The sequence below is a fragment of the Triticum aestivum genome, chromosome 5D (assembly GCF_018294505.1).
Source record: "Triticum aestivum cultivar Chinese Spring chromosome 5D, IWGSC CS RefSeq v2.1, whole genome shotgun sequence".
Taxonomy (NCBI): Eukaryota; Viridiplantae; Streptophyta; class Magnoliopsida; order Poales; family Poaceae; genus Triticum; species Triticum aestivum.
Genome location: NC_057808.1, coordinates 297,403,316 through 297,426,300, shown reverse-complemented (window position 1 = coordinate 297,426,300; position 22,985 = coordinate 297,403,316). Strand labels below are relative to the sequence as shown.

Sequence of the window (22,985 nt, the reverse complement as noted above, 5' to 3'; positions counted from 1 at the left end):
AAACCGCATCCCTGGCCCTCGAGGCCTATCCGAGGCCCTCGCGGCCGAGGAGTTAACCACTCTGCGGACAACGATGGACAAGGACGATGTAATCCTCGATAAGAGATCCAAGTCCACCTCTTTCAAACCAGCAGACGAAATAGTTAAAATTCAAGTGCACTCGACGGATCCTAACAAGACAGCCTCCATAGGAGCACAGCTGGATCCGGCGGTCGACGTTGCTTTGTGAGCATTCTTGCGCGAAAATTGGGACATCTTTGCTTGGCATCCTTCGGACATGCCAGGAATCCCGTGTAGACTGGCCGAACACAGCCTCAACATAATAAAGGGGTTCAAACCAGTCAAGCAAACGTTGCGATGATTCTTTGAACCCAAACGGCAAGCCGTGGGGGAGGAGCTTGCCAAGCTACTTGAAGCCGGGTTCGTTAGAGAAATCAAACACCCGGATTGGCTGGCAAACCTGGTCATGGTACCAAAGAAGGACAAATCCTGGTGCCTTTGTGTCGATTTCAAGGACCTCAATAAGGCTTGCCGTAAGGACCCCTTCCCACTACCTCGCATCGACCAAATCATTGACGCAACCGCATGACACGACTCATTGTGTTTCCTCGACGCATACTCCGGATATCATCAAATCAAGATGAAGGAGTCCGACCAAGATGCGACAACATTCATTACCCCCTGGGCCTTTCTGCTTCAACACTACGCCTTTTGGGATAAAAAACGCCGGTGCCACTTACCAACACATGATTCAAACATGCCTAGAAAAGTAAATTGGCAAGACGGTGGAGGCCTACGTAGATGATGTCGTCATCAAGACTAAACATGTCGAATCATTGGTGGACGATCTACGACTCACATTTGACAACCTCCGGACATACGATATCCGACTCAATCCGGAAAAATGTGTCTTCGGCGTCCCAGCCGGAAAACTACTCAGGTTCATCATGTCCAATAGAGGAATTGAAGCAAACCCAGCAAAAATCCGAGCCTTGTCACAATTGGCAACGCCGACAGACTTAAAGCAAGTCCAAAAACTAGCGGGGTGTGTGGCAGCATTGAGCTGCTTCATCTCCAGACTAGGAGAAAAGGCACTGCCACTTTATCGCCTGCTCCGACGTACCGACCACTTTGAGTGGACGGACGCGGCAACAACCGGATTGGAAGAAATAAAAACCTTGTTAGCAAGCAACCCAATCCTTGCCGCACCAAACGTCGGCGAGCCTATGTTGCTCTACATATCTGCAACTCACCAGGTGGTGAGCACGGTGCTCGTCGTCGAACGAGAGGAAGAGGGACACAAATTCCCACTCCAAAAACCAGTATACTATGTATCGGCGGACCTTACGCCGTGCAAATCCCGATACCCACACTATCAAAAGATAGCCTATGCGGTCTTCATGGCATCTCAGAAACTGCGACACTACTTTCAAGAGTGCTCAATTACGATGGCTTCCGAAGTTCCACTCAACGACATTATAAACAATCGAGACACCACCGGCCGCATCGCCAAATGGGCCATCGAACTCTTACCATTTGACATAACATACAAGCCACGCCGAGCTATTAAATCTCAGGTGTTGGCTGACTTCGTCGCTGAATGGACAGAAGCCAAACTCCCTAAAGAGTACATCACAGACTCCAACTGGGTGATGTACTTCAACGACTCTAAAATGTTGGCTGGATTGGGGGCTGGTGTCATCCTAACATCCCCTATAGGGGACACAGTCCATTATGTATTACAAATCATGTATACGGACTCCAATAACGCGGCCGAATATGAAGCGCTACTGCATGGACTTCGGATGGCCGTTTATATGGGCATACAATGCCTTGAGGTGCGCGGGGATTCGAGCCTCGCGATATCTCAAATCAATGGAGAATTCGATGCAAAAGATCCGAAGATGGCGGCCTAGGCTTGAATTTAACCATGTGGCCCGAGACAGTAATCAGACAGCGGACATCCTTGCTCGAATGGGCGCTAAACGCGGCCCCGTCCCGCCTAACACCTTTGTGGAAAGGCTTTTCAAGCCATCCGTGGTATGGCAGGACGAGAGCGGAAATACCAGTCCGGCGCCGATCACACCCCCGGTGGCCGAACACGATTCCGATATCATCGGGGGCTCGGGCACTGAACCAACGCCTTCTGCCCATGTAATCATGGCGGTTATTGCTCCATGGACCAAACCCTTCTTAGCCTACCTTAATAGGCAGGAACTCCCTGATGACCAGAACGAAGCCCATCGCACAGTTTGACGCTCCAAAGTCTACAAAGTTCACGAAGGAGAGCTCTACAAGAAGAGCACTATTGGAGTCCTTCAAAGATGTATCTCCAAAGAGGAGGGGCAGCAGCTCTTGGCCGAAATACATGCTAGCCTCAGCGGCCATCATGCCGCATCTCGGGCCCTCGTAAGCAAGACCTTCCGTACAAGTTTCTTCTGGCCCACGGCCCGAGCAGATGCACATGCCCTTGTACAATGCTGTGTCGGATGCCGGCTCTTTGCCAATCAAAGCCATATGCCGCCCACAGCCCTAAGAACAATCCCCATTACCTGGCCTTTCACGGTCTGGGGGCTAGACATGGTTGGACCCCTTAAAGGGGGAAGCCATAAGAAGAAATATTTACTGGTTATGGTGGATATATTCACTAAATGGATAGAGGCCAAACTAGTAAAAACGGCTGAAGCCGGACCGGTGATAGATTTTATCTCCGGTGTTGTACACCATTATGGTGTCCCACATAGCATTATTACTAACAACGGCTCTAACTTCACAGCCGATGAGGTGAAAAATTGGTGTGCCAATCTGGGTATCAAGCTCGATTACGCCTCCGTATATCACCCGCAAACAAACGGTCAAGTTGAACGGGCCAATGGCCTGATAATGAGTGGCATCAAACCCAGACTAGTGCGATTCCTAAAAGAGTCAGATAAACACTGGGTCGAAGAGCTCGACTCCGTACTCTGGGGGCTACGGACCACGCCCAACCGTACAACCGGATACACACCATTCTTAATGGTGTACGGTGCAGAGGCTGTCTTGCCCTGCGACATTATTCATGACTCACCTCGAGTGCGTATGTATGAAGAGAGAGAGGCCGAGATCGATCGACAGGACTACTTAAATGGCATGGAGGAGGAGCGCGATGTCGCAAAAGCTCGTTCCGCATTCTATCAACAACAAACTCGAAGATACCAAAGCAGAGAAGTGAGGGCAAAGACTTATAACGTCGGTGAGCTTGTTTTACGCCTCCCAGAGAAGAAAAAGGACAAACTCAAACCAAAATGGAAAGGTCCCTTCATTATAGATGAAGTTCTCACTGGAGGAGCCTATCGCCTTCGCAATGCATCGGATAATCGCTTAGAGCCGAACCCATGGAACGCTGCTCGGCTCCGAAGATTCTACGCCTAAGTTCGGACATATACCTTTGTTCGTTCCTTTTTCTCCTCTTTCATTTTTTCCTTTTTCTCATTTTCCTACAATTTCTAGCGTGTGTTCGGGTAAGCCGCACACTTGAGGGGTATACATCCTTAAATGTACACAACCCACCATAACTGGGGCTTCTCTCAATAGAAGCCTATTATTATTTTGAGCATAGAGCTCACCATATATATGTGTCGTTTGCTCATATACGTCCTTTCTTCGCCATTATATGCACCTCTATGACTTAATTTTTTGCCAAGCTGGATTGCCTGGCTCCTGTGCTTATGCCCTACGTTCCCGCTTGTTCGGCTAGGGCATAAAGGGAGCACCTCTGTGATTGTTACAACCGGGTTGTCCGGACATGTACCTCAGACGGGTGAAGCCGAAAGCTAGCGTTCTTAAGAGAATAATCGGTCGGCAGACAAACGATGAACTGCCTTCGTTGCAATATAAACTCCCAAAATGTAAAGCTTCATGTGATTTTTTAGCATCATAGCTTAGGCATGCATAAATAACGCATGCTGGCCCAGGGAGAGGAACCCTTAATGGAACTATTCTCCCTGGAAGATGTTTCTTACGTTAAAGAGTAATATAACATAGCTCCCCGAATACAGTTCGTCTGTTCAAGCACTATGACCGGATTGCCTGGTTTCCGAACATACTTGGTGTTTACCACAGGTATAGTATTCGGAAACACTCCAACCCTTGGGTTTCGGAGGTTGAAGCGGAAGGTCTGTCATGACAATCTTTTCAAGTTCGGCCGGAGATAAGTTTGGTGATAAAGTACATTGTTACATGGAATCAAGCGCCTACTCTTCATCTATGCCATCTATAAGGCTGTCTAGTTTACAGTCCTGTTGTGAAAATTTGGCGGCTGTCTTTACTTGGTCATACACCAAGCTAACCGGAATTTCTTGTCCGTCTGGTCCCCGAGGTCCGACCCGGGCCATATGATTCGGATCAAGTCCGGTATACCGTGTTTTCACCATGGCCCAGGCTTCTCGTGCATCTTCTCGACATGCTGATGCCTTCCATAGTTCAAAGCGGCATTGAGCTCCCTTGAATAAATTCACGAGCTCCTCCATAATTTCACAAGAATCGGATGGCCACAAAGCCTTAGCCATGTCCCTCATTGCTTTCCGAGCTCGCTCGTGCACTTGGGATAGCTCTTGCAGCAAGTCGCCTTGAAATCCGGACACTTCTCCCTCGGGCCGCCCACTTAACAAACCTACAGGAACAATTTCGTAAAACTTTCCATCAGGGGATCATATGAAAGTCAGGATAAAAGACATACTGAATATGCCGCCTTTCAGATTTCTATTCTCCTTCAAGGCATCCGAAAATTGGGCTTGGCTTGCTTGATGTTTGCATCATGTAGCTTGTTCTTCTCATCAATGGTCCGTGTTAATATACGTTGACTAGCGGCTTCTTGCCCTTCGGCATGTTGTTTGTCCACCTGAGCAGCCCTTAGCCTCTCCTCCAACTGATCTATCGATACGGCCGCTGTAAACAAAACAATGCATATTTAAAAATCATTACTGGCGCAGAATCGTATTTTTCGGATATTGTTGTGCTTAGCATCATGTGCCTTCTTGGATTTCTTCAAATTTTCCAGTTCGGCGGTGACAACATTTAGCTTGGTCCGACATTCTTCAAGTTCATTGGACAATGTGTTATTTTTTCCGTGAGTACCTGATGATATAACGACCCTTAAATCAGTTGGGCCAACTGCTTCAAGTATCGGGGGCTACTGGCACATGATTATTGAATCTACACAGAGTTCTTACCCGCATATCCTTTGAAAGCAGGTGAGTGGCTCCGGCAAGCCCATCCCGAGCAGCTCGGATATATGCATCCGCAGAGCTGAGGGCGTTGAACGCCTCTTCGGTGAAGCTCGGGTCGCGCATGGCCTCTTTCCGTTGCCGATGATTCATCGCGCTCTCCACTTCAGAATTGGTGACGGATACATTATCCGAATCCTCTTGGAGATGACAATTCGGTGGTGCGCCCGTATCAACCCTAGTACTTATGGCAGGGTCTGGGGCCAGATTGTTCGGTGCATGGCCAGCAAGGTCCCCGGATACAGTCCGGCCTATGCTCCTCCTAAAATATGGCACAACGAAAAATGTCATAATCTGGTCTATCCACCGAGTGCATGTTAAAAACTATACCTCTTTGATGAAGATGAGGGCCCGACAGTATCACCGTTTGCCTTTCTTTTCAAGGATTCACCCTGTGCGGGCGTCGCCCTCTTAGAGGACGCCTTTGTTGCAGTTCGGCGAGACGAGCGCCGCCCCTTCGGAGCATGAGACAATGTGGTGGGTGAGGCGCAAGGGGAAAACTCTTTTTGAGGAGATCTCTCCTGGGTATTTACATGGGAGGAGGGAAGAAGGCCGGGGTAGTCGGCTATAATGGCCACTTTTGTACCGTCACGGCTTGCCTGATAAAAGACCCCCTCCTTAAGCTCTACAAATATATCCGGATCTTCTTCAAATCCGGGATTTTTGTCTCGAACATGGTCTCTGGTTGCGGAGCAGGGCTGTGGACCCCCTTTACAACCTTCCTCCACTCCTGTTGAAAATAGCCGGATTAGATTCGGCTAGCATGACTCAGGAAAGAAATTGAGCGAGGCTAATGATCAAAGAAAAATTCACCCAGTCAATGGGGTTATACATGGAAAAACCTTCCTGACATTTCAAGCGAGTGAATCTTCCTTCTCCCCTTTGTAAAGGCCAGCTAAGATGGTGGCCAAAGCGGCAAAATTGTCCGGACCCTTGCGTAGACAGCATGATGCATCGTCCTCCCCGTTGTAATGCCACATAGGAAGCCCTCTAGATTGGAGCGGCTGAATGCATCGCGTTATTGAAATCGCCATTACCTCAATTATAGACAGCCCGGAGCGGGCAAGTACTCTGATCTTGCTTACTAGCCTCTTAACCTCCGCACTGTCTTCTTCCTCGAGGCTTCAGGGACGCCAGTTGATGCACTTCTTTAAAGGAGAACTGGAGAATTCGGGAAGACCACGCCGGATTGGGTCCGGAAGAATGGAGTCTTCAATATAAAACCATTCCGAGGGCCACTCTTCGGATGCCTTCTTTGGAGTGTCGGACAGGTAACCTGTCCCGGCTATGCGCCATACTTCGATGCCGCCTACCTCGAATATGGATCCCTTTTGGGAGCAGGGGACGAGGCAGAAAAATTTCTGCCATAGCTCAAAATGAGCCTCACAGCCTAGAAACAACTCGCAAAGAGCAACGAAGCCCGCGATATGCAGGATGGAGCCTGGCGTCAGATTGTGCAGTTGGAGGCCGTAAAACTCCAGGAGACCTATGAGGAAAGGATGGATAGCAAATCCTACGCCTCTCAAAAGGAAGGAAACGAAGCACACCCACTCCTCTTTAGTAGGATTGGGGAAATTCTCCGCCAGGGCTTCGCCGTTGAGGGAAGTTAATCCAGCCCGAACGGAGACTAGATCCGTAGGAGGAAGACATCCCTGCGTCTGAAGTCTATTCAGATGGGCGCGGGATACCGAGCAGCTTTCCCAATCGCCTTTTTGAGGGCCATGGGGGCGTGAAGAAGAGCCTAGGGCGCTGGTCATGGTGGAAGGCTTTGCTCGCGGCTGGACTTGGCGATTTTCTTCGTGCACGATGTGGGATGCCATTTGGTGATCTGTATCTCCTTATATAGATGCCATCTGAGCCTGGTAAAGGACTTATTTGCAAAAAAGCATGGATCGTTCATATTCACTCGGCGTGCGGAAATCGAAGCGTCAACAGGGGGAATCGTAAAAGGCGTCAAGATTATCACCAGATTGTCATCAGTCCGGATTATAATGAAGAACCCGCCTTGCAAAGCCGAAGACATGAACCGAATATTACGTCGTCATTGAAGGCAAGTTCGGGGGCTACTAAGGGAGTCCTGGATTATGGGGTCCTTGGGCGTCCGGGCTGTGTAACATGGGCCGGACTGATGGGCCGCGAAGATACAAGATAGAAGGCCTTCCCCCGTGTCCGGATGGGACTCTCCTTTGCGTGGATGACAAGCTTGACGTTCGGATGTGTAGTTTCCTTCCTCTGTAAACCGACTTTGTATAACCCTAGGCCCCTCCGGTGTCTATATAAACCGAAGGGTTTAGTCCATAGAGGCTATCATAAATCATATAGGCTAGACATCTAGGGTTTAGCCATTACGATCTCATGGTAGATCAACTCTTGTAACCCCTATACTCATCAAAGTCAATCAAGCAGGAAGTAGGGTATTACCTCCATTAAGAGGGCCCGAACCTGGGTAAACATCGTGTCCCCTTGTCTCCTGTTACCATCGATCTTCAGACGCACAGTTTAGGACCCCCTACCCGAGATCGACTGGTTTTGACACCGACACTCCCCATAATGCTTTGCCAAGTAAAAGAAGATTCCTTGTTTTTACTTTGCATTCAACAAATAGCCATCAGAAAAATATTTGGCTCTCAAAATTGTTGCGCGTAAAGAATCCAGATTATCTAGAAGATGCCACGCTTGTTTTGCCAACACCGCGAGGTTAAAGCACTAGATATCACGAAGTCCCATACATCTTGGCTCTTAAGAACACACATCTTCAACAAATCCATCCCGTGTATCCTCTTGTGATTGTCCTCATCTCACCACCAATAATGTGACATCGCGACAATTATTCCTTCACAAGTTTGTTTAGGAATTTTTTAGACTGACATGGCATAAGTGAGAATAGCTTGTACACCAGATCTGAGAACTTCCTTCCCTCCAATGGATATTATCTTTACTTCCGTCAATTAGTTCTCATATTAACTCAATCAACAAGATGTTGAAGAAAATTTGATTTGTCATACCCATAGTGGCAGACAAGCCCAAATCGCCTATAAATATCTATCACTAAGAGCCTCTGTCATGATATAAAAAATGCTCAATTTGATCTCGAGTCTCCACTCCTGAACTTGGGCTAAAGAAGGTGCTCGATTTTTCCACTCACCAATTGTCGTGAGGCCACACAATAAGAATCTAGAATCAATTTCAAAGACTAGAATTTTGTGAATTAGCTTTCATGAGGATCAAAGAGTCATGAGCAAATAGAAGGTTTGTATAGAAGGGCCTCTCCACAAACTTGTCTTCAGAGTTAAAAGAACCTGATACTCATCAGTGGACACACACCGCATTACCAAGTTGATCCAATTTTCATGAAATCCAAGTATCAACGTAATTTCCTTCAAAACAGTCCATTCAACTCCTTACCCTTTTTGGTGTCTTGATGCCAGAGGGGATAATTAAGTTCTATTAGGTTGCCCCAGGTTTTTATTTTGTTGGGGCTGGATGATCACAAGCTCTTGCTCCTTCATTTACTTCTCTGAGTTTATCGAAAAAGGCTTTCGCCCTGCTAACCACAACCCAACACACCAACACCCACACTCACCCAAGGCCAGATACAAAGGTGCCCAAGAGCTACAACAACAACACCCGCATGACTCGAAGTAGACTACAAAATGACGATAGGCATCGCTACGGAGCCGTTGGAGCCCTTCTGGTGATACCGCGAAGAGGTGAAGTTAATAGTTGATGAAACCCTGAGCTCCAAAACAGTGCTTCAGGAAGGGCATGGCACCGAGGAACCACCATTGCCCGATCCAAAGGTCTAGATTTTTCATCTACAACACGAAGAAGGGAAAGGGAGCAACCACAATGGAGACTTCAAGAAGATGACGACGTCCACGGGCACCGCCTCTGTCGGCCTAGCCTAGGCCAAGTAGGGTTTTCACCCGACAAGCATGCTCCACCTTTGCCCACAGTGCGCAGTTGCACACGCCACAGACCGTCAAACCGCTAGCCACCACATTGCCCACGTGGCCATGGCCACTAGCCATTCGTAGCTAAGCCGTAAACTCCACCCACGAGCACCGCCGCTCCCACCACCTAGGCCGTTGCCCAGGACACCTGATGTCCCATATGCCCTCCATGGCTGTGGTGATGAACAAACCGCCATGCTTCGGCCGCCGATAAAGCCGCCAGCGACCGAACCAACCAGATCGATCGGGGAGCCACTAGGTCGGAGAAGAGGCGCAGCAGGAGCGGACCCCATCAACGCCCGACACCCTGCCAATGATGGGTGGCCCGACCGCATCGCCCCCCACCCATCTCTCCCACCACCTCTCCACATGCCACCCCCTATGATGCTGAATTGTAGCTCCCGACCTGGATCCGCAATTGGCCTAACCCGCCCAGTAGCCCAATGACGTGAGGTGCCGAACCGGCCACCACCTACAACCGCGAGAGGACACCAGGGACATCCCCTAGAGCCGCGCGCCAATGGATAGACGTCAGAGCATGTCCAATCGCCGCCGTGAAATGACCCGCACTGCCACCACACCTTTGCAGCCCACATCCATGCAGCGGCCCGGGGCGCCCGTCGGCAACCAGGGCCAGATCCGGGCCAATTTGATCGGGCCTTAGTTGGCACCCACCAGTTGCGCCCCCTTGCCCCGCCCAGCCGACTGGAGAGGAGGGAGAGGGCGCCTACCATTGTCACGCCGGCACCCCCGCCAGCAGAGGGCCACGATAGGGGCAGCCACCCGTGACCCGCGCTGCCCACGACCCGCAGTCCCTGAAGCCAGATCTGGACGTCCACATCGTCCCTCTGCAGCCACCATCGCTGGCTCCAAGGCAGCACCTCCTAAGCGTTGCCCGTCACCACCACTATCCCGACCCCGACGCCATCCGCAGGCGAGGCAGCCTCGGCCTGCGCCAAGACCCCCGCGTGAGGAGACGCGGACTCCCCGCCGGCGGCCACGCTCTCTGGCGATGGCGAGGGGGGTTGGGAGGAGGGAGCCCCGACGGCGGCGGCGCTAGGGTTTGCCACCGGGACGCTCGTGGGAGCGACGCGGAGGGGCAGGCGAAGCTTATCCGAGTTTGTGAAACTCTTTAATAATCTTGCACCGTACTTTATTTGTGTGTGATGGCTTTCTACTCATTATTTATTGTATGTTTCAGACTATGTGTTGTTATGCTTAGTTCATAATCGTGGATCTAAGTTGAGTACTGTTACATTGTCGTATCTTGACCAATCTATCTCTCCATGATTATACTCCATCCTTTCATATAGATAGGGCCTAATACATTTTTCGAGGTTGCCCTTAACTATTGATAAGATTAATAATATATGAGATGTACAATGTGAACATTATATCATTAGAAACTCCTTCCACATATGAATTTGATGATATGCTTTGTGTAACTTGCATGTCATATATTATTGCTCTAACATGTGGTCAAATTAGCCTTGAAAAACACATTAGGCCCTATATACATGGAAGGAGGGAGTATATTACCATGTCCCATATCAAATCTTCTTACGCTATGTCACACACTAGTGCAAAACTTGTTTATATTTCATATCTTGTACACTTTGCACCAAGTTCTATATAGGCGATTAGACGAGATGCGGTGGACCAATCATAAACCATAAACCATAAAAGAGACACAGTTAACAATTTAACTAGACTAATATGTCAAAACTAAAAAGAGCATTCCAACGCTTCATGGCAAATCAACATACTTCCTTAAGCCAAAACTTTTCGGCAGAAGAACAGTAAATCAATTTGCAGCTTCGAAGAAAAGAAGCAGGGGTTGCATTTCCTTTTCCTCGCACATACTGAGCACTTGAATCCAATCACCAACAACCTGGACAGACCAAAAGTCAGGTCATAGTAAGCGAAAAATCAAGAAAAACCTTCACTTTTAGTAGGTGCAGGGCTTATATCTGGTTACCTCAGATATAGCGCTGGCCGTAGAAGCAAGCCTGGATGCAAAAATAGCAAACCAATCCATGTTAAGTGTCTAATGAGTATGATCGTATCAGTATAACAGGAAACAGATACCTGCATACATCGATCTATTTTACGAGCAAAACATATTTCACTAAGCAGTCTGTAATTTACCGAAAAAGGCTTTCGCCCCGCTTTATATATAAAGCATCAAACCACAAGCATTCAGTACAAACACACGCTACGCCACCGCAACACACGCACACACCCAGGATAGGATACATAGGCGCTGAGCGCAGCAACACCACTCCTAGCAGTACCGCCCCGAAGAGATGAAGCTACATATGACGAACCATACGCTCCAAGGCGGCGCCTTCAGGAAGGGTACGACGCCGGAGCGTCGCCACCGCCCGATCCAAGGATCAGAGTTTCCCCCGGAGCCGCATGACGGGCAATGAGAGCCGCGACCCGCGACGACGCTTTCAAGAAGGGAACGATCTCCGCCACCGCCGGTCCGTCCGAAGATAGAGCAGGTTTTCACCTCGGCCAATATTCACCGCCACCGAACGCCACACCCCGGCAACCACGCCGCCCACACGACCATGGTGACCGGGCAGCACCAAGGCACGGGCTCTGCCCAAGAGCACCGCGCAACCACCATCAGGGCCGCCGCCCCAGTATCCAAGACCTCGACACCACCTCACCCGAGACCCGCCGCACCCCAACGAAAGGGACGAGCGGAAAGGTCCCACCTTTCGCGCCCCTAGGCAATCCCCAACGTCGAGACCCAATAGGTCGGCCAGAACTGGCATCCACCGACCCATCCTGCTGCCCCAAGCGCGAGACGAGCTCGGTCCTGCAGCACCGAGAGGGGGACGAGGTCAGTCCTGCTGCACCGTGCGCGAGACGAGCTCGGTCCTGCTGTATCGTGCGCGAGACGAGCTTGGTCCAGCGGCATCGAGCGCGAGACGAGCGGTGGACCACAGCTGGGAGAGGACCAGCCCATTGATGGGGGTAGCGCCCGGGCGACGAGGAGATGGGGTGAAGGTCGAGACGGCCCGAACGCAGACAAACCGACGCCAGAGAAGCCGGCCGTTGCAGATCCATCGAGCCACCGTGAAGCCGCCACGACACCGGTAGGCCACCCGAGACCTACCCCTGCCGCCGCCCACGGCCGGAGCAGCGGCCACGCCCAGCCGCTGCCCTACCCGCGTCGCCCGGCGAGCTCCAAGCGCCGAAGCCGCCGGGCACGCACCACCGGAGCCAGGCGCCGCCGGCCGGCCCCAAAGCCAGATCCGGCAAGAGACTGGTCACGCGCCACCTCCCGAGACGGGAGCACCGCAGCCGCCCCGCGCGCAGAACGAGGGACGCCGGAGCGCCGCCACCAGCGGGCCACCCCGCCGCCCCGCGAAACCGCCACCGCGCCGCTGGATCCCGCAGACGTCCAGCGCCGCCGCTCGAAGGAGCCGCCCCGCGCCGGCGCCCACAAGCGGACGGGGAAGGAGGGCCCCGCCGCCGCCGCGCCCCCCGGGCTTTGCCCGACGGAGCTCGCCGGCGACGGCGGGGGGAAGGGAAGGGAGGCGGGGCCGAGGGCCGCGGCTGCAGGGAGCCCCCCGGGCGCGCGCGGGCGCGCCGCGGGAGGGGAGGGGAGGAGAGGGGGGGGGGAGGGGGGAGCGGGGCGGGCCGGGAGGCGCGCGCCCGGCGGCCGGCGGCGGCGGGGAGGCTAGGTCGGGGCGGCGGCGGCGAGGGAAGGAACCCTAGCAGAGCGGGTCACTCAACTTCGCGTGGGTTTCCTCCCCCGCAGCATGATTTGCTGGATTGAAGCCTTCACACTGGCTTCATTCGCAGTCTGTAATTTTGGAAGAGTAAAGAGGGGTCTTTTGAATAGGCCTACCATTGACACCAGGGAATGTTTGCTCGGTCGACTTGTACCGCGGTAGATAACGCTGATGTCTATCTCAGTCCCAAGGGCAGCCAAAATATGAGGTAGCATGTCCCTCACACTCCCATTTCCAGTCTGCCATCCCAAAGCTAAAAACAAAAGTTAAATGGGTAAGAAGAGATTTCATGTTGATTAATAATCTCATTCACAAAACAGCATAGGAGCAGATTTCATAGTAGTTGCTTGAATGATCAACTCTGTGCGCAGCAGCGAATGTTTTTTAGTCATCAACAGCATAGTCCACTAGCCTGCGCTGCGATGGTGGTTTGCTGCTGGTACTTGACTAATAATCCCCCTCCCTCTGTTTTTGTGAAGCCCACCTAACTAGACACTCGACTAGGTTCGATCAGTCCAAGCTAGCCGCCGACTAATCAGACACTAAGATGTCATGACACGGCTTGGTGACTCAAGAACCTTTTCAGCAGGCAAAATCCTAAAAAACATTAAGCAAAACACTATGCAAAAAGTTTAAGAGTACTACATGACCAAATATCTGTTAGAATCTCCACACCAAATGTGGATATATATATATATATATATAAAAGAAAGACATTTACCAACTGTGAAAACATAAGGGGAACTAGAGAGAGTGTGGCTCATATGATTTGATTTTCCACAGCCACCCACATCAGGATCACAAGTTCTGTGGACATCCATCATCACAGCCTTCAAAATATCATCAAATGAATTGCCTGGACAGATCCTCTGTATCATGGAACAAACAATAAACCCAGGCGCAACATATTAGCAACCATAAAGTACAGAATACAATAAACCAGTAGAAGAACACAACTAACCATTGCATAATTAAGTGAACAAGCATTGATATAATGGAGAAATGATGTATATTTTTGTTGTCTAGACTCCAACCCGCAATTGTAGCAGATCATCCTTTCATGGACGTCTGCACCGAACATATCGTGTGCGATGCATTCATCGTTTGCACAGTCCCATGAGCCACTACAATTGCGCTCGTGAGATTCAGCAAGGTAGTCAGCACGATATGTGAATGAATCATGCATGCGTCTTAAGATTGCCTCCAATACCTCAGATGCATCATTCATTTGTCCCTGATCATGGTCAAAGAGTATCAGATAGACAAAGGAGTCATTTGTAGATAGAGTTTTCAATCTGATAACAAAATGATGTATAAATATGTGTACGCACGAAACTATGAATAAAAAGACAGAAATATACCATCCGAATTAACTTCTCAGCGGGGAATGAGATGCTCAAAGCCATCCTCAAAGAAGTAGGTGCAACAGCCTCTCCTTCCCCCTTAGATACTTTGCTCAACTCGGTAAAAATATGACATAACACACATACAACACAAGAAACAGCACCAGGATCTCCAACATGTTTATGGTGTGACGATGTTTTGAGCAGATCATCTCGGAATCCCCTTAAATGCCATAATGACTGAATGTAGAGAAGAATAATTGTCATTATGTGAAACAAATCGCAGATGCATGTGTCATAAATCAGATAGTTACCTGGATAATCACATTCAAGAGACAACTCTTGTCGTCATCATCACTTTTAAGACCAGACCCATGAACTACTTCCCCATTTGTAATAAATGCTACAACTGCAATACAGGGATCATATAATCTCAAAAGATTATTGTAGACAACTAAGATGACAAAGAGACTAGGCGGTGTTATTATCGTAGCATACTGTTGGTATGAAGGATACAATTATACATACTGTTGATATCGTAGCTACTGTTGGTATGAGGATACAATTATCGTAGCATACTGTTGATATGAAGGATGCAATTATAAATGTACAACAACAGTAGAGCAATATGGAAGAAGATATAGTATCATAGGTCCTGATCAAACATATATCCGTATAAGTTTTGTTTTTGTTTTTTGCAGGGATATATCCGCATAAGTTGTTGCTTCTATAGATCATTTTGATAGCTTGTAATTGCAGCTCTTACCAGCTTCATTACATATTGTTGTATTGATTACATTAGAGTCAGTTTGTACAGACTATTTTTTCCCTGAACTAATCTTCTCTATTTCCTAAGGCATCAAAGTTTTGTTTGTGATAATCAAACTCTTATTTATCAGGGTAATATAATATCACGATACAATTAAGCCTTTACATACAATTGCTCAGCATAAACTACTTAAATTACACGGTGAGAACGAGGAAAGCATGTTCTGTGATATATGAATAACAACTAAGCATCTGTAGTGAACTAGCAATAAGAGAACACATTAACACAACTAGATGACCCGTTGCGCCAATGGCGCAAAGGCCGAGTGTAAGCCAAGTAGTGAAAGAGTGAGCATATATCTCTTTTATCATGGCTGTCTCAAAAGAATACTACACATCAGTCTAAGCAGCAAATTACCGATAGTTAAATGCACAAGATGGTCTTAGGGGATTACATAAGATCCAAAAGTATGATAAACATAGAAGTCTTGGTAGGCATTTATACTAATATTAAGTTATATAACAAGGAGCTCTTGCAACTTGCTTATATTGAGTAGACGATCAGGCGCAGTCCCTTGGAAGTGCATTTGAAGCCGAAAGCATATGCTTGCCCTTTTTTCATCTGTGCCTGACGGAAGAAGTCGCTCCAGCCTTTAGTGATGGTGGCCCTTTTGTCAACACCCTTCATAAAGCGTGTTGTGACAGCGGTAGTTCTATCTCCAGTAGTGATTGGCAGTTCACCATGGTCAACATACATGTGTGGGAAAAGGGAACCAGTAGAAAAGGGAATGCTAAAGTACTGAAAATAACAGTAAAGGTTAGTTATTGTATGAATAGGACAGAGCAACTACAAAGGATTACCATTCTTTTGCCGTGTGTTGCAAATGTCTCTGTCATGTGGCACACATAGTAGCGATCAGGCGTGGTGGTGCTGCAGATGATCTTTCGCAGTCTACGAACATTATGGTTGTAGAGCGTAACTGTGTTGCCCCACACAATGTGGTGACTAAACTCATCTAAGTAGTGGATGCAAGGCTCACCTATGTTAAATTATATAAAGTTATATCGTTTAGTAGTTGTTGCGAGAGTTGTTCGAATGAGAAGAGTAATGTAGCCCTTACCATGGAGAATGTACTTTCCAGACTTTAGATGGATTTTCTTGCCTTTGAACTTTCGGATTGAGCTTGCTTTGCGTGGGCGATGAATATACTCAAAAGCTGGCATGACTCATTGCGCCAATGGCGCAAAAAGCATCGGTCAGACGAGTCTTCAAACCATGTGTATGTGCTAGTTTAAGAGATATACTTTTATCTCATTATATGGTATCATGACAGATGAAAAGGAAGTAATGACATTACTGATAATAGCATACATTGGTTTGACAAAGCAAGTTGTAGTAGGATCAGTCTAAAGACATAAAAAATTGAACACTGATTAGATCATAAGCAAATAGAAACTTAGTGCTGATAAATAGTGTTTTAAGAGAACCTAGTGCTGATCTGTAACAGAGGGAAAAACATCCAACAGATACAGGAAGATATTTCTTTCTGCACTGCTGCCCCAAAAGCACACTTCATGATGGTCTTACCAGCAAACAACCAATAGTCATACGATACAGGATGATCTTAGGTGGCTTACATACGATCCAAAAGGATGCTAAATATAGAAGTCTTGGTAGGTACTTATACTAATATTGAGTTATAAAGCAAAGGGCTTTTGCGATCTGCTTATATAGGATAGGATAGACAATCATGTGCAACCCCTTTGATGTGCACTTGAAGGCGAAGGCATAGGCATGGCCTTTCTTCATCTTTGCCTTACGAAAAAGCTGCTCCAGTTTTTAGTGATAGTAGCCCTGTTGTCAACACCCTTTATAAAACGGGACGTGACACTGGTAGTTCCGTCTCCAGTGCTTATTGGCAGCTCACCATGATCAGCATCCATGTGTGGGAAGAGGCTGTTCTTAGAAAAGTGTGTCCTAAAGTACTACAGATGAGGATAAAGGTTATTCAGCATGTGATTTGTCAGCATATTATTGTATAAGACATAACAAAGTATCTGTGAGAGATTACCATCCTTTTGACCAAGAAAGAGCATCGCCTTTCTCCCAACAAAAATGAAAAGGTGAAAAAAAGACATCTTGCGACACCATTAGCTTTCAAGGCCCTCGATATAACATGTTGATACTGGGTTTTTCTTTAGAAAAATTCTTATCCCCACATTCCAATTCCCACGAATCATTCAAGTAATCTCGGACTCATAAAATTAGAAATGTTGAGATAATAAAAATAGCAGAGTAACACAACACTTGCAGGGTGAAGAGGAGCTCATCTAGAGCTTAGGCCCTCTGCCCGCCATGTAGGCGCCGGAGATGAGTCCTGACACCGCTCTGAATAAAATGTAGGGCGACAAGCAAAGGGTAGGTCTAGCATGAGGACAAGCAGAGAGCACGAGCAAGGGATCACACCTGCTGCAAATTCCATCATAAAAGGCGACCCTCTACTCAGTTTCTTTAGATACAGGTTCTGATCAAAGTTAATACGCAGACCATCTGAAACCATTAGTTTCAGCCTACTCAAATTACAAAATTGACATATGAATAATACCTCTCACAAATATATATGCATTAGTCAGATCCACCGACTAAGAAATTTACAAAACTCTGAAATATAAGATCGCATCTGGTCTTGTAACTTGCTCTCACTATGGAAGCTAAAACATCAAAATGTATATAGAATGTGTCTATATCTCTAGCATTACTCAATCTGGAATACTCTGCTTATATGATTGGTCCCTTTTGCGCTACGTTTTCGGGAAAGGATTGGTCGTGGCTCTTCAAGCCGCTCTCTCGCCCTTGCCAATCGGGAACAGCCCACCCTCATCCATTCATTCACGTAGCCCTCAAATAAACCCACCCTTAGTTTGCTGACCCTACAGGCTCACGACCCCACCCTTCATACTCCATTGAAGCGGCAGTGAATGTGAAAATTAGCGGACGGTTGACCAGCCGCCACCAGACAAAATTTCACTGTTGTAACTTTATCGGGCGGTCAAAAATGTCTGGCGCGCGCAACGCCCTCAGAACGGCGGGTAGTCTACGACGATTTATATGTTCGATGTACCAAAGTTGCAAACGAGCATGAGTTGACGAGTCATTGGGGGCAGACACCACACATGAAAACATAATCTAATCAACATACGTGGATTTCGACAAACCAAAACCTAACCTCCTTTTATTTTTTCCACACAAACCTACCAGGACTCCTAGATCGACATTGAACCCGCCGCAGCACACTGGCGCAAACTTGTACGCCACTAATCTTAACACAAACACCTTTTTTAGTCTAGGATTTCACCGCTGAGTTCAGCGGTTACTAAGGGTAACAGCTTTAAGCATCTTCGGAACACATCAGTCCTCAACTCTTGCTCGCTTTGCTGCGCGTCTCTCACCATCGACGCCGCTGATGGATCCATCAGCAACCTTGGTCCTTAACTCGGAGTAGCTTCCTGTCTCGGACCAGTTATCACCAGTGGCGGACCTAGAAAGTATTTTGAGTGGGGGCAAACTAATTGACTGGGGGCATATTCTATAGAAATTTGAAGAATTTAAGAATATTTTTCCAAAAACACAAGCAAATCATACCGAAATTTCATATTTTCAGTGGGTGCCTAGGCCCCCACTCACCATAACGTGGGTTCGCCCCTGGTTATCACCGCCGGCGTAGCTCTGATTTTCTGGATCATAGGTACCCACCTCTTCCACGGTTGAAGAACGGGACTGGACTTGTGACTCATCTTCGCAACCTTCATCTTCCATCGATACACCATCAGCCCTCCCGTACACGGTATCCTGCATTCAGGAGTGGATAGTTTATAGATCTGTACCCTTTGGGTTGCAAATGAGCAAGGGGAAGGGCAGTCAAAACAAGAGCGGCACGTACCTCAATCACCGACCTGCACGAAAGCCGCATGCCCTGGAGCACTGCCGCCAGCGACATGATCATCAGATGGCAAGAACTGAAGATGCCGGTCATGCTCATCGCTGACTGCAAGGGCACTCGAGCTAGAGCTGGAAGACACATGGCTAACAGAGCCCCCGCCTGAATCAGGTGTAGACATCTCTTGTTTGGCTGAATTTTGTCTTCCAATGCAATCACATTCCATCTCGCATGGCGGCTATTGGTGTCAGTTTATCCATTGCTATCTTCAAGATGTCCATTGCACACTCATAGTCATAGGCCTCTGTATTTGCATCTCCAGCCTCACCACTTCGAGTGCATGTGTGTGAAGATTTGAGTGCCTAAAGGTTATTGAATTCACTGAAATGCTATCCTTCTGAAGGTGTGATAAGTGGGTTGACAATACATCTCTTGCATCCTTTGTCCAACGTTTCAGAATATGTTTTGCTGGTATCTGGTATATGCCGACGAAATCAAGGACCTACAAAACCCATAGCCGGTATTCTTAATTGTCTCATTTAACAAAAAAGAAATAGTTCTTGCAAGGAATGTGTTATCATCAGAATGAAATCTTTGTTACCTTAACTGCATGGCAGCAGAGCAAGAATGTGTGCTCGAAATTAGCACACTCACATATCAGTTCCCTCCCTTCCTCAACAACTTCCACTTTGTACACATCCCGCACCACTTTTCATGTTTCTCTGGATGGTATCATCGCACGAAATAGATTTTCCCTTTACAGACCTCCTCTACTTTGTACTGCCCTGCTTCATACATAATTTCGCCAAACTAATAAGCTTCTTATATAGTTACAGCGGCCGACACCGGAAATAAAAAGGGGTTGCAGCAAAACATACCTGTGAACCGGATCTGCTAGGAACTCGAATCCGTCGCCTCCCGCCTCCCGCCTCCCGCCGCCGCCATCACCATAGCTCCTAGCTTCTCGCCTCGTGCGGTGCCCGAATGGATAGATTTGCCTTTTTTTCTCAGCGTCGCCGGCAAGGTTGGATCCACAATGTTGTGCACCCTTATCTGTTTATTAGGAAGACGACGTTTGCGCGCCGGGCCGCAACTGATGGTAGTCGTTGTGTACCGCGAGAAGAGATTTGTACCAACGGAACACGTGCATGATGGACCGCTAACCCACTGTCATCTCACACGAAGCCGGCTCCATACGCCACTGTAGGATTGGGCATATCCATCGTGTCTCTATACGATCACATTCAGTGCAAGCTAGAACGTGTCGCTGTCCCATTGGTACCCGAACTGGGAGCAGGCAAGCTCGTCCATGCCATCGCCACTCTCGCACAATATGCCTTCTTTGTCTTCTGTGCTGCTTCACCTAATAAAAATATGTAATTTCAGTCCAGATTAATTTCATGGGGCACTGAATCATTTAAGGAAACTTTCAGGAAGAGAAGACACATATTCCAGTTCAGCTTCTTCTTCCTATAATGTTATTATTTCGAAAGTGTGTTCCTGATCAACAAAACAGTAATCATATGTTATAGTACATGGCAGTGCCAGAGTTCCAAAAGAAAAACACATACATCCCATTATCGTGCAAATCCTACAATGGAAAAAATGTATTCAGTAGAATGTTTCTGACAGCATAAGCATTTCTGACATGTTTTTATTTGGAAGCAGATGTAGCAGAAGGTAATTAACTGAAGAAGTATGAAAAAAAAAGGTGTGATTACGCATTCCAAGACTAAAAGGTAATTAACTGAAGAAGTACGAAAAAAGGAAACTACCACAACAAAAAAGAGAACTAATATCAGAATGATCCCTACCCCTCCAACACTGAAGGCTTCGTTGTATTATGCAGAGCAAACTGGACACTCACCCTTCTGATAATAGAGACTATCCTCTAGGAGGCACTCCGCTTTGGAAGTGGCACTGATGTATGGAAGAGAAGTGCAATGATCTGCAGCAGAAAATGCACAGGATAAATAAAATTTTATGAGCTCAATTTCATTGTATAGAGAATACTTTTAACTGTTCAGTTATATATAACTATAAACCAGTCACACTAATTATAATTGTTCATATTAGCAATCTACACCTAGAAAAAAATTAAACCCCATCATTATTGTCCAAACCCATTGGTTCCTCATTTGATTTTTAAGATCAAAGCATGGAATGATTATTCTTCATATTAGTATATGATAACACCAAGCCAATAAACAATTTAAGAAATCATCATCTTCTCCAGGCCCATAGCTTCCTTCTCTTACTTTGAAAATTAAATCATGGATTACAACCATCATTGTCTGAACCCAACAATCACAGTACAAAAAAATTAAGGAGATGATAAGAGGCAGGGAAGAGATATCACCATTGCAAGGCACCATCTTGAGCTCAGTGATGGCGTCAATGTCACGTGCTCCTTGCTGAGGTTATAAACTGTCAACCAAATAAACTAAATGCTACATGTTACTGCACTTAATCACATTTGAGTGCCAAAAGACAGTTGAAACCAATTTAAAAACTGAATACAAAAGGGAACTAAAATCAATTGAAAAATGACATTTTGGAGGAGGTAGTTAGATTAATGATACTTGCTACTGAACCATGAGACCTGCTATGAAATCAAGGGTGTGAATTGTCTCATTTCGTACATTCAGGCCATTGAACATTGCAAAAAAAAAACTTGATTTATCGAGCAAAACATAGGGGGGGGGGGGGGGGGGGGGGGGGGGGCAGTTTTGGAATCCAGCCGCTTGCATCCCTGATCCTCATGTTGTTATTTACAGATGTAATTCACACTATTCAGTACCCGTCCAAACTTTCAGCTCCAACAGAACAACCAGATCACCCTGCATCATTGGCCAAACTGCATGCTTGCTACTGAAAATTTGAGTTCCTCAAACAAAAGGAATCATCCAAGAGTGATCAAACGAAGAATGGTGTACTCTTATAGACAGAAGAAATGCATGGCTGAAAAAAGAAAGAACTAAGAACGCAATAGAACAGCTAAATAGTAATTAAGTATGCACATGTATACTTGCAATCTAGGCAGATTAGGGGGAGAGAGAGCTCACCTTGTTCTTAGTCTTCCTCTTGTATTCTTCATCCGATCTGCACACATAAATCAAAAAATTAAAATCGCATTATCAATGAACCAGGGAAATCAAAAGGCAAAAAATAGGGGAGAGGGAGATGCCGAAGCTGTAGATGTGCAGTCTAGGTTGGGGATGGGGCACGACGACTCGTGAGCAGTGGTAGGCAGTGATGGCCGACTCCCTCCCCAGCCCCCTGCTCCTCAACACCCACCATGAAACCACACCAGACCTGCTCTCCTATTGGGGCGACTTGTGCCCGATCCAGAATCATGGTACATCCAGAACGTGGGGAGGTGACGTCCACAGGGAAGAGAAAGAGGCAAATGAACGTCGTGTGGCTGGAGGAGAGGCATCGAACGGGGCTGAAATGTACGGAGACACCGAACGCAACAGGTGACGGGAATACGCACCTTTGGTGCTGGTCATGACGATGGAGAGGAGCCAACACTTTATGGACCTGAGGCGCCGTCATCAACCGGCCGTGATCGCCGTCCCCTGCACCGGCCAGTCCATGGCGCTAGGGTCTGCCGCCGCCGCCGCCGCAGCGCTAGGGTTTGCCGCCGCCAGCCCCGGATTTGGTTGGAACGGGAGAGACGAGAGAGACATGGGCATGGTGGGGTTAACTCCCTCTCTCTCTCATCCATCAAACCCCATGTTCGATGCCCTGACACCCACGACTGCTCAGCCCACCCCTTTTCCACCCAGCACACACGCGACGCACACACTGCACGGCTGGGTCCGCGCGCAAGGGTGGCCCAGACGTCATCCACTCAGTCCCGAAGCCACGCCGTGCAAATAAACTAACGGTCAGATGTTTGACAACGAGGTAAAAAAGAGGTGAATTTTGACAGCAAGGCAGAATGAGGGAGCCGGATTCATCT

General features: G+C 47.7%; 1 protein-coding gene across 27 annotated transcripts; it reads right to left on the bottom strand.

The window, feature by feature from the left end:
• Positions 1 to 10,787: 10,787 nt before the first annotated feature.
• LOC123121300 (inactive ubiquitin carboxyl-terminal hydrolase 54) lies at positions 10,788 to 22,754 on the bottom strand. 27 transcript variants are annotated; one of them, XM_044541226.1, is made up of 17 exons: positions 22,515 to 22,745; positions 22,084 to 22,353; positions 21,378 to 21,445; positions 20,886 to 20,966; positions 19,897 to 20,381; positions 19,620 to 19,803; positions 19,022 to 19,520; positions 18,724 to 18,930; positions 16,202 to 18,619; positions 15,625 to 16,120; positions 14,627 to 14,721; positions 14,331 to 14,552; positions 13,931 to 14,203; positions 13,691 to 13,838; positions 13,086 to 13,222; positions 11,196 to 11,226; positions 10,788 to 11,108 (listed from the first exon to the last, which is right to left on the bottom strand). In XM_044541226.1, the coding sequence occupies exons 10-16, from the start codon at positions 15,665 to 15,667 to the stop codon at positions 11,197 to 11,199; spliced, it is 948 nt and encodes a 315-aa protein (XP_044397161.1). In that variant the 5' UTR covers positions 15,668 to 16,120; positions 16,202 to 18,619; positions 18,724 to 18,930; positions 19,022 to 19,520; positions 19,620 to 19,803; positions 19,897 to 20,381; positions 20,886 to 20,966; positions 21,378 to 21,445; positions 22,084 to 22,353; positions 22,515 to 22,745; the 3' UTR covers positions 10,788 to 11,108; position 11,196. The 27 variants fall into 27 exon arrangements, 24 of the variants coding, with proteins under 24 accessions (XP_044397161.1, XP_044397160.1, XP_044397166.1 ...); XM_044541225.1 differs by having other exon boundaries at positions 20,833 to 20,966; positions 21,378 to 21,461; positions 22,084 to 22,120; XM_044541231.1 differs by having other exon boundaries at positions 20,833 to 20,966; positions 22,084 to 22,120.
• Positions 22,755 to 22,985: the final 231 nt, after the last annotated feature.